At 35.1% G+C, this 11,010-nt stretch overlaps 1 protein-coding gene and 1 long non-coding RNA gene across 2 annotated transcripts; one reads left to right on the forward strand and one right to left on the reverse strand.

The window, feature by feature from the left end:
- The first annotated feature begins 1,546 nt into the window (after positions 1–1,546).
- Positions 1,547–2,798, forward strand: LOC133860325 (uncharacterized). The gene is made up of 2 exons (XM_062295952.1): positions 1,547–1,734; positions 1,874–2,798. Exons 1-2 carry the CDS (start codon positions 1,547–1,549, stop codon positions 2,796–2,798), a joined length of 1,113 nt encoding a protein of 370 aa, XP_062151936.1.
- A 6,101-nt stretch (positions 2,799–8,899) lies between these two features.
- On the reverse strand, positions 8,900–10,567 carry LOC133861482 (uncharacterized). Its single transcript, XR_009899021.1, has 2 exons — positions 10,440–10,567; positions 8,900–9,187 (listed from the first exon to the last, which is right to left on the reverse strand). It is a non-coding gene; the product is annotated as an uncharacterized LOC133861482 (long non-coding RNA).
- Between the last annotated feature and the right edge of the window lie 443 nt (positions 10,568–11,010).

Consider the following 11,010-nt stretch of genomic DNA (forward strand, 5'->3'; position numbering starts at 1 on the left):
CATAAAAATAGTCTCTTGAGTCTTCTTGTCCAAGTAGGAGATTGAAACTTCAATCCAAGTAGGAAAAGGATTCCAGATTCGTCCAGAATTGCGGTATTTTATTGCGGAGCAATTTTGGTATAGTAAACGTCTGAATTAGGGAAAAGCTATTTCTGACATATTTGTTGCATTTTTTATTAGCTTTCTAATGCAATCAATTTCATTGAAATCCAATATCTGAGAAAAACGTTATAATCAAAATACTGTGACATGTGCAAAATCCAAATTTGAATCCAATCCGATTTTAACTCTTAGTGGAGAAATTCCAATTTAATCCTTCACTTGACTTGATTAAACTTAACCCCATCATATAGGTCTTCTATTATGATTGGTTAAGCTTAAACATATCTTCTAAGTCTTCTCAAAGTGTGCCTTAAGCCAAAAATCAATGGAATTAATTGCATCTTTATTTAAAACCTGAAAACAATAAAATAACACAAAATCAAACAAATAACAATGTCAAGAAATTAACATATGCAAGTTAAGGGGCTTGAATGTTCAACATTCAATGCTTATCAGCTACCATAGAGAGGAAGCTAGATATACTAGTGAAAGCCATGACTACTCATAACATCTCTCCCATTCAACAGATTGCACAAGTTGAGGTATGTGCTAAATGGGCCAGAAGAACTATCCTCCAAAAAATAATCAATACTCTAACACTTATATTGCAAGGTGGCAAAACCACCCCAATCTTTCATGGAGTAATAATCAGAATGTGCAGAATCCACAAGGGCAGCAAAGAAATTTCCAGTAAGGAATTAACTATCAAGCTCTACCACAAGCAGTCCAATAAAATTCAGAGCTAAAGAAGAATGACCTCGAAGGTCCTATACTTCAATTTTTGATTGCACAACAAGAAACCAATGCTCAGACTAGTCAAACTATTCAAAGATTATAGGGCACTACAAGTCAGGCTATTCAAAGACTAGAAGCACAAGTGGGGCAGATGGCCAAAGAACTAATCAAGAGAAAGAAGGGCAAATTTTCATCCCAAACAATACCCAATCCAAGAGATCATGAGCAACTCATTCCTGTGACAACCCTCATAAGTGAGAAGACCATTGACAACAAGGTCGGAACTAGTCAAATCTAAATATTAAAGAAATTCTTCAAATTTGCCTCCTCACCCGGAGCCTTGTCCCTCATAAGGTTGATCGTCGTCATCAAGTGTGCCAGCATAGCCCTGTTGGATTCCCATTCTCTCTGCTCCTCTCTGAAGGTGGTGACGTGGGCATCTAAGGCAACACGTAGTGAGTGCAACTCGCTAAACAGCTGGGTTGCCCATGAAGGCTTATCCTATTCCTGAGGTGGCTGTTAGGGTGTTGTTGCTCCGTCGAACGGCTGCTCAACTACAGCTATTGGATTTTCCTCCCTTTGCAGTTGTACTGCTACCTTAGTCAAGTGACACATGCTCATGCTGATAAAGCATTTGTTGAAGGCTCCCAATGGCTTCTAGATATCTCCCCCATGTAAGGCTTGTACACCGACCATCCTTGCTATACTCATGATCAATCCTCCAAACGGCAAGTCGATGTTGGTCACTATCCTTGCTTTCCTCGACATCACCAATTACACCAAAATGGTGCAGACTACCACCATTGCTGAGAGAAGGATCAAAAAGGCGGTTGTTAACTATGTGAATATGAAGCGGTCAATGTCATCTGGAGCACCTCCTCCTCCACCTTCGTCAAAGTGACAGTCTATTAGCAGCAGTTCCGAATCCTTCGGCAGAAGGAATGCCTCAGAGAACTGAGCTAGCTACAGTTTACTCAGTGTAGCAAGTGTGGAAGACGGCATCCAATAGTAGATTGGGTTAAGGTGTATGTTTCAGGTGTGGCAAGCCAAGCCACAATGTTAGAAATTGCTCTACAACGGCTGCAAGGAGCCAAGGGACTCAAGCAAGCAACAATCAGCCAAGGCAACCTACTCAAGCAAGAGTGTACTCACTCACATCAGGAAATGTTGAAGCTGAAGCAAACGCCACCAACGTAGTCACAGGTATAATTCCTTTGTTTGGTAGTGTAGCTTGCATCTTGTTTGATTCGGGTGCTACCCATTCCTTTATTTCGTCAAATTATATAAAGATGTGTAAGTTGAGCACTGAGCCCTTAGATCAGAACATATGCGTGGCCACTTCGGTTGGTGACGCAGTTACTTGTTGGAAATGTGTGGACAACTGTCCTATTGTCATAGAAGGGAAGACTTTGCCACCGAAGCTAGCTGTATTTAGCATGCTAAGCATTTATGTCATTTTTGGGAATGGATTGGCAATCAAATTATGGAGCAAACATAGATTGCCGCAAGAAGAAGGTGATATTCCGACTTCATGGCCTAGAAGAATTCAAGTTCTGCGTGTGCAATCTACTTCACCATTTCTATCTAATGTTCAAGCCATAAAGAGTGTCAAAGAGGGTGCACAAGCATATTTGGCTTATGTCCAAGCCAAGCCTGAAGTCAAGTTGAAGTTGGAAGACATTTTGATAGTATACAACTATTCGGATGTTTTCTCAAAAGTCACGGGATTGCCTCCGGATCGAAAAATTGAGTTCACCGTCGATTTGGTACCGGGAACTCAGCCTATTCATAAGGCACCGTACAGTAAGGCTCCGACAAAGTTAAGAGAGTTGAAAGAGCAACTTCAAGAGTTGCTTGATCGGGGTTTTATTTGCCCAAGTGTGTCACCGTGGGGTGCACTTGTGCTATTTGTAAAGAAGAATGACGATTCTATGCGACTGTGCATAGATTACCGCGACTAAACAGGGTAACAATCAAAAACAAGTATCCCTTACCATTGTTCGATCAACTCAAGGGAGCTTTGGTGTTCTCGAAGATAGATCTTCTTTCGGGATACCATCAACTCGAAGTTCAAGAAAAGATGCTCCAAAGACAGCGATCTGAACTCGGTATGGCCATTACGAATTCTTGGTGATGCCATTCGGATTGACTAATGCACCGTCGGTATTCATGGATTAATGAATAAGGTATTCCATGAATACCTGGATTCTTTTGTGGTGGTGTTTATTGATGACATATTAGTCTACTCTGTAAATCATATTGAACACGAAGAGCACTTAAAGACAATGATGGAGAAGCTAAGGGAGAATGGGTCCTTAGGGATAATGCATAACCCTACAATATAGAGCGTAATGGTATAGATGGTCAGAGGGTATATAGTGAAATATGAATCCTTTTCAATAAAAATGAAAGATTTCTTTTCTTTTTCACAGAGTTTTGACAATACAAAAACAAATATTTACTTCAGAAAAAGAGCTTTGGCTCAAATGTTTTTAATTGATTGGGTATATGCTCTTTATATACATATATAAGGGGTGGGGGGGGGGGGGGGGGGGGGGGATGTACATACACTTACCTGTATATATATATATATATATAGGTAAGTGTATGTATGTATATCCCCCCCCCCCCCCCCCCCCCCCCCCCCCCCAAAATTGATGTTGTTGCTAATGATATTGAAGGCTGAAATGACTATACATGGGGGGAAAGGTTTGTTGAGTTCTTATAACTTCCAGTGTTGGCATGCTTTTTTATTTCATAATGTTATCCTTTAACAAACCATTTTAGATTTATTGGTGTTGTAATTCTTTGCTCCTCTGAGTCTAGTTTTTTTACTAATCTAGTCTTTATGGGCCATGGGTATTGCACTAAGAATACTAAAATCTTCACATACCAACAAATCCCAGATAAAATTCTACTCACAAATGACAACGTTTGGATCCAAAATGGTCCAATTAACATAACTTGAAAACTCACAATAGTACAAATCATTTAGTAAAGCATTTATGATTAATATTATTCCAACAAAAAAAACATTATTTGAAACAAGAGACAATTGAGAACTTCTATGTAACAAATCCGAGTCTTGCATTGCTCTAAAAAGCCTTTGATTGCATCTGAAATAGCGGATGCTGTAAGTGAGAAATGCAATTCAATAAAGTGCATAGTGAAGAATGTGGAAATATATGCTTTTAGTTAAGTGAATAGAAGGTTAGTGACATGAAATTTTTGTTCAAATTACAAAATACAAGGAAAAAGAAAAAAGAAAAAAAAAAGGCTATTACCCATGTGGTACCACTAGGCATTTTCATTGTTAAAATTTTATACAAAGTTATTCACAATATTCATCTATTTGTATAATTCACTAAATAAGAACTTTATTCCTTCAATTCAAATGAAAATACTCTTCTTCTTCTTTTTTTGGCAATCCATACATATTTTTCAATGAACACTAGACTAATACAAACATTTTAACAATTACTAATAAAGTGAAGAAAAAAAGATATACTGACAATTGTTGTCTATAATACTGATAAAAATATGTTTGGCACTGCTCTAAGTATTGAAATTACTAATTAAGTGCTCCATAAATTAAAAAAGTTGTTTAAATCAACTTCTAGTACACGTTAAGATTCATGTAGAAGAAACAATTTTCATTGTTTTGTGATGAATAAAATTAAATATTCATAATAAATCTTTTATTATTGCCTTCAAAAATAATAATGTAAAAGTCGAAGAGGCATCTTTTGAATATTGATAAGCATTTACTATTTATGGGTAGGTTTTGCATGCAGATATATTTGCATTCTTTCAATGAACAGAGAAATAGGGAGACAATAATTAGGAACTCTTTACCAAATCTAAAACTAGAGCTCATGGATTGTCTGGCTGATTCTTCTTAGGGCGGTGTTTGACAAGCCTTTCATAACAAATTTCCAACAACGTCCACAAGGCCATTTACGTATAATTTGGTGCCTCGCACAGTCACGTATGCAACTTTCAATATCAACTGACTTCTCAAAACTGTTGAGGCACTCTTTAAAAGCAAAGAAGAGACAATCACTATAGGAAATATTCCGTACACCAACTACCTTTTGACCCATTAGCTTTTGGTGCCTTTGCTTACAATCTTCATATTTTTTGGTCATGCAACTATGCAAAGTTGGCTTTGGCTCCTGATGCTCCAGTTTTCTCTCTAGCTTTGGGTCTTGCTCATGATCCTCTGGCTTTGGGTTTGGCTCCTGATGCCTTGGCTTATAGCATTATAGAGTTCAGAGAAATAAGGAAGCGTGATGGGAGCTGAATGAGCGAAAGAGGTAGATGCAAGGTCATTACCTTGTATTTTAACCACAGTAAACATATACAACTCTATCATAACCACCATAAGTATTCTAATACATTTCCTAGCCATATCTTTTATCCGATATTAGAAGGCAAGACATAAAGCCTTTAACCCTTTATAGGAAATTGAATGAGAGGACACCCTCAGATTACAGATAATTTAGTCTATGAATTAATTTGTTCTTGAGTTGATTTTATTCAAAAAAAAAAAAAAAAAAAAATTGTTTACTAGTTGGGACTTTTGAAAGTATGACCTTTTTTCAATTGTATGACTAGCTCAAGTAACAACTTTTGGAAAGGATCACAAGGTTTTATACTAATTCTTTATGTTAACATGTTATATTCAGCAAACATAAATAAACAAGTGAAAAGAGATGATCCAAAAGCCACAATATGTCAGATTAATAAGCCCATTTAAAAGGGTTGTGAAAGAAAATATTAATAAAAATTTGTTACATACTTCATATTAGAATAAAGAAAATGAAATCACATTATTATTCATTTATGAAAAGAGAATATGGAAGTTATTACTAAAATGGGCAAGTGTGTTTTGGAAAAGAAAAATTATAGAAAAATAGCTTTTTACAATTACGAAGAGACAATTCAATTCACTAACTCAATAAATGTGTTACATACTTCATATTGGATGGGAATAAATGTATTGATTAAGCGTTGAAGCAATGCAAAATGTTATATTGTATGACATTCGGTTACAGAATGTTTTATTCAAATGAACTGTTTACAAAGTGTAAGTTTTGATAGAAAAAATGGTATTGGGGATTACGAAAGGACATTTGAACATAGTAGAATTTATCAACTTGATCATGTTGAGTTATATGACTTTGGAGAGGAATAAAAAATGTATTTAAATCAATGCTTATTTAATTATATATAGTAACTTTGTATAATATGGCATGAATTTGTGGCCTACACACTCAAGGGTGACAAACTCTCCTCTTTATTTAAAAGTTCTAAACACTTGGCCTAGTACATATTGTTATTTTCTCCCATTTGTATTAGTTACTCGAAGCTATGTGAGTTAAAATAGAAATGTAAAAGATATTTTATGAAAAATATTAAAAGCAACGGGGATGGGCAGATTTTTCCATCCCCATAACTACCATGGAAGTCATAATGCCCTCCTCCCATACCAACCCACAAGCTTCTCCTAGCCAAACCAAAGTCGAAATCTACTTCCAAAATTGGCTAATGTTGTACTGCTTATGACCAAGATAATCAAAGGTTTTTGCTAAGATAAGCATACCATTTCCCTATACACTGTAATACCCGGGAACTTAAATCTCTTAAATTCATTTATAGAACTTAGTGATAATGTTGAGAAATAATTATCATTAAGCTTTTATAATTGTTTAAAGATTTCACAGAAATTTAGATAGAGAATGCCACAAACTCACTGCCACGAGGCATCACCACAAGGTACCATGTCATTCCAATTTAGGGGACTGGCAGGGGCATTTTGTACTAAAATAAATCAAAATCAGTAACTATACAGTTGTCCCTTTTAGTTATTCAAGTTAAATCCTAATGAGTTAAGGTTTTTTTTTAGTTTAAAAGACCAAAGACTTTAAGGCTTAAGTCTTAGTCTTGCAATGACTAAATAAACTTAGACCTTCAAGCTTAATCCTTAGCCTTTGGATCAACTTTTGATCCTTAGATCTTAGCCATTGGTTCCTTTATAAATATAAACATGCCTTTAAGTCATTTTCACAAATCTAAGGTTTCATTTTCCATGCAACACTCAAACCCTTGCTCCATCACTATACACGACCAAAGTGGAGATTTTGTGAGTGAGAAAACCTTAAGCAAAAGTGTAAGAAAGGAGTTCCAAAGTAAGATTTGTCTTACTAGAATTGATTGGTAAGTCTTCTATGCAAGAAGTGTCTCCTGAATATTCTCGAAAAAGCATTGAAATCACTTCTACTGTATCGAGTTCAAAAACTCATAAGATATGGTTTGAATGTGAGCTATTGAGGAAGTATTCCATGATTCACTTAGTTTTCCCTCTTACTACTTGGATTGTGTTCTTTTACACTTAAAAGTGGTTTAAAGACCCAATAAGCTTAAGGAGTAAAACAAGTAAACGAAAACATCATATAAACTACCTTTACATTATTTTCTTTACTTTTCGTCCTCTGATTTTCCGTAAGACTTTCATCAAGCGACTTTGTCCTCATTGAGTAGCATGAGTGAATCGTACTTACTTTTAATATCCTTATGGTATATCTTAATCCTCAAAGTTCATATCTAGTGGTATTGGTCTTAGCCTTGTCACTAAATTATGAACTCATGTTTTAAGGTTATCCTAAGTGAATGTCTCAGAATGACTTAAGGTAATGGATAGAATGAATTAATGAGATAATAATGAGATAGTTGACAATAATCAGCTAATGGAAAATTGATATAATGGACAAGAATTATTTTGGACAAAATGGAGTAGAGACAAATAGATAAGTTAGTAGTAAATTAAGTAATGAATGAATGACAGTAATGATGAAGTGATAGATAAAAATGGATAAAAAGGTTACAATTGATAAAAATGAATATAAAGAGATGAGGGTAAACAATATTTTATTCGATGTTTGATTACATTGTTTAATGTTTATACTAATTTCTAAAATATTGTATGGATATAAACTGTTTGCAAAAAAGAAGTCGGGGACTTCTTCTGAAAAAGGGGAAGTATGGAAGTACTTATTGAGAAATGACTCTTTGTTTCATTAATATAACTGTTTGTTGATTTATTCATCGTCTGCTTTAAATACCTATTGTGTTATAATAATAAAGAATATGTTAATAAAAGAACCGGGGAGGATGTGTGCAACCAGTAAGTTGTGGAGTCTGTGCACAACCAGCAAGTTCGGAAGTTTGTGTGCAACCAGTACTGACTAATAATAATAAACTGGGGAGCTGTGCTACAAGTAGACTAGAATGTTGAGAGCTACTAGTCTAAAAATAGGTAAACTTTATAAGTGGGATGGGCATAACATACGCTAAAGAGGTGCTGGTATTTAGCCTATAAGCGAAAGGTCTGGAAAACAAAAAACAAAAAAAAAAAAAAAATCTAATACACAAACAAATTGGTCATTGCGACGCATATTCATGCATTCATTTTCTCTATTATTAAACTGCCTTAATAAGCCCTCAATATTTATAATTATGAAAATAGAAGACTCACTTGTTTGTGTGTGTAAATAAAATAACGTTATTTATTTCATAAACTCTGATGCAAGATTTGAGATTTTGGGCGAAGGTCTTTTCTCCAGTTTCGATGGTTGCTAGACGATCTACTGCAGATTGAAGCTTGAAGATTGTCCTATGCAAGGTGAAGTCATGAACCACTTCAAAAGGATGTTCTGTATAGCCTAACATGCTTAAATGGTAATCTAATGTATCTTCCAAAACTAAAAGTGGTGCCTCATATCTAATGCCAGCACAAGTCTGATGGATATAGTTCTACACAACCAGTGAAGCCAAAGGAGGGCAAATAGTTTTCTTGAACCAACTACACACACAAACTTACATACATAAACTAAATTTAAAGTGATCTATGGTTGTAACGCCCCGAATTTGAGCCTGCAAATTCGTAAGCAGAAACATCCGGTTTCCACGTGACATTACTACATCAGAGATAAACTCTCGCAGCGGAATATTTTTTTTTTCTTCTAAAGACTTAGGAATTGATAGCATAATACATTAGAACTGACTGAAATACCTCGATACGTTTATAAAAAGTTACTTAGGTTTATCTTTACATGCCATATGCACACTAGGTGCATCAAAATTAGTGCCACAGACGGCACCATAAGCATATAACATAAAACATGCCAAACATGACATCGTTATAAATATTTATATGCCATAAAACAAATCACACATAAGCACAACTGGTAATTTCTAAACTAGCACATAATAGTTCGTTGAAGGTTTCAAAAACCATCAAAACTGGCATATGGGTCCGTGCCTTCGTTCTCCAGATCTGCATCAATAACTATGCAAATATGACGTCATCATATTTACATAGACAAACAAGTGAGTCATCTATTTTCATATCTAAGTTACCATCAGATTAATAACAGTTCATAAATAATACAAATGCAAAGGTTGTATGAATGTGCATCGTAATAACCATTTAGTTTGTGTTTTATGATCATCTTTCTTCATACCTCTCGTTCTTAGGTATCCAAACCCGTTCATGTCCTTTTCCTCACACTTAAAGTCTTACCTGTTTGCACTGGTATCCTACCGGTCCCAGCATTAATTATATATTAGGACTTTGGACTCACCCTGGGTCACTATGAACCCCCTGGATCCACTGACTAGCCTTCCTTCCACTTGCTACTACATCAGCTTGTTGATGGCTATCTCATCAGCCGTTATATTAATTGGACACAATATGCAATGCATGAACAACCACATGCAATAAACACACGCCACACAGTCCTAATGAAACATAGAATCATTCCTCAGTAAGTACATCCATACTTACTCTCCTTGGTGTAGTTTCTTAGCTCGTTTTCTATAACAAATATATATAAAGAATATGATATATACATCAGTCCTTTTTCCAATATTAAAAATGTGTATATTTTTACATCACTTTACTCATCGTTTTTAGTTATCAATTAAAAGGTAACTACTTCAACATGAATCCTACAACGATTCATTAGAAAATATTACAACGTTTCATGTTTAAGCATTGAAACACAGCATAATGCTCTTGGTAACATAACGCTTAAACATGAATCCTAAGAGGATAATATTTTTGTGTAAAGGGATAGGGAAATTAGCGGCATAGCCACTTTGTAAGAATACAATAAACGATAAAATAAATATACGAAGGAATAGGAAAATTAGCGGCATAGCCACTTTGTAGGAATACGATAAATGATAAAATAAATATATGAAGGAATAGGGAAATTAGCGGCATAGCCACTTTGTAGGAATACAATAAATTATAAAATAAATACGGGGGATTAAACCAACTCCGTAGTAATGCAATAAATGATAAAATAAATACGGGGGATCAAACCAACTCCGTAGTAATGCAATAAATGATAAAATAAATACGGGGGATCAAACCAACTCCATAGTAATGATAAAATAAATACGGGGGATTAAACCAACTCCGTAGTAATGCAGTAATTGATAAAATAAATGCGGGGGATTAAACCAACTCCGTAGTAATAAATACACAAGTAATGAAATCAAATATTAAGGAAGGGGTGTCAAGATTTACTTACCAATTTGATTTGGAGAGAAAAATAACTTCAAGAACACCAAAGTGGTTGTGTGGTAGAAGGAGAGAAAAAGGGAGAGAAAACTAAAGCAAAAGCTTTCTTGAAAGTTGTCTATGATTTGTGTGTAAAGACTGAGACCCTTGCATGCTTATTTATAGGAGGAAAGTAGGGGTATTTAAGGTGCAAAATGTAATAAAAGAATTAGCTTATTGGATAATGTCTTGCAAATTTGGATTTTAGAATTTTCGTCCAACTAGAGGGCAGCCTACTCTGAGAATTATTTTGATGGTCAAACCTACTCCGATTGACGTGAAATTTTGAGGGTAGATAGAAGACTTTAAGACAAACACTTTCTATTTTTGGTTCGGCCCATTTCGAGTTCGTTTTGACTTAGTTCCGGTCAAGTCAAAGTTTCTGTCTATAAAGCCAAAATATCTTTTATCCACTTTCTGTGTTCACACTTACTTTATTGATTTTTCTTTCTTGTCATGATTACTCTTGAGATATTCTATCTTTTCATCATTACTCTTGTTTTTTAGACATAAATGTTTCTAGAAGCATGGAGATATTTTTC

The sequence above is a fragment of the Alnus glutinosa genome, chromosome 2 (genome assembly GCF_958979055.1).
Source record: "Alnus glutinosa chromosome 2, dhAlnGlut1.1, whole genome shotgun sequence".
NCBI classification, from domain to species: domain Eukaryota; kingdom Viridiplantae; phylum Streptophyta; class Magnoliopsida; order Fagales; family Betulaceae; genus Alnus; species Alnus glutinosa.

What these genes read in the sequence shown, in the direction of transcription:
- LOC133860325 (XM_062295952.1), top strand. Translation starts at nt 1,547, where the DNA reads ATGATCAATCCTCCAAACGGCAAGTCGATGTTGGTCACTATCCTTGCT. An exon ending in CCTCCTCCACCTTCGTCAAA is followed by an intron (nt 1,735 to 1,873) that starts GTGACAGTCTAT and finishes TGTATGTTTCAG; the next exon opens with GTGTGGCAAGCCAAGCCACA.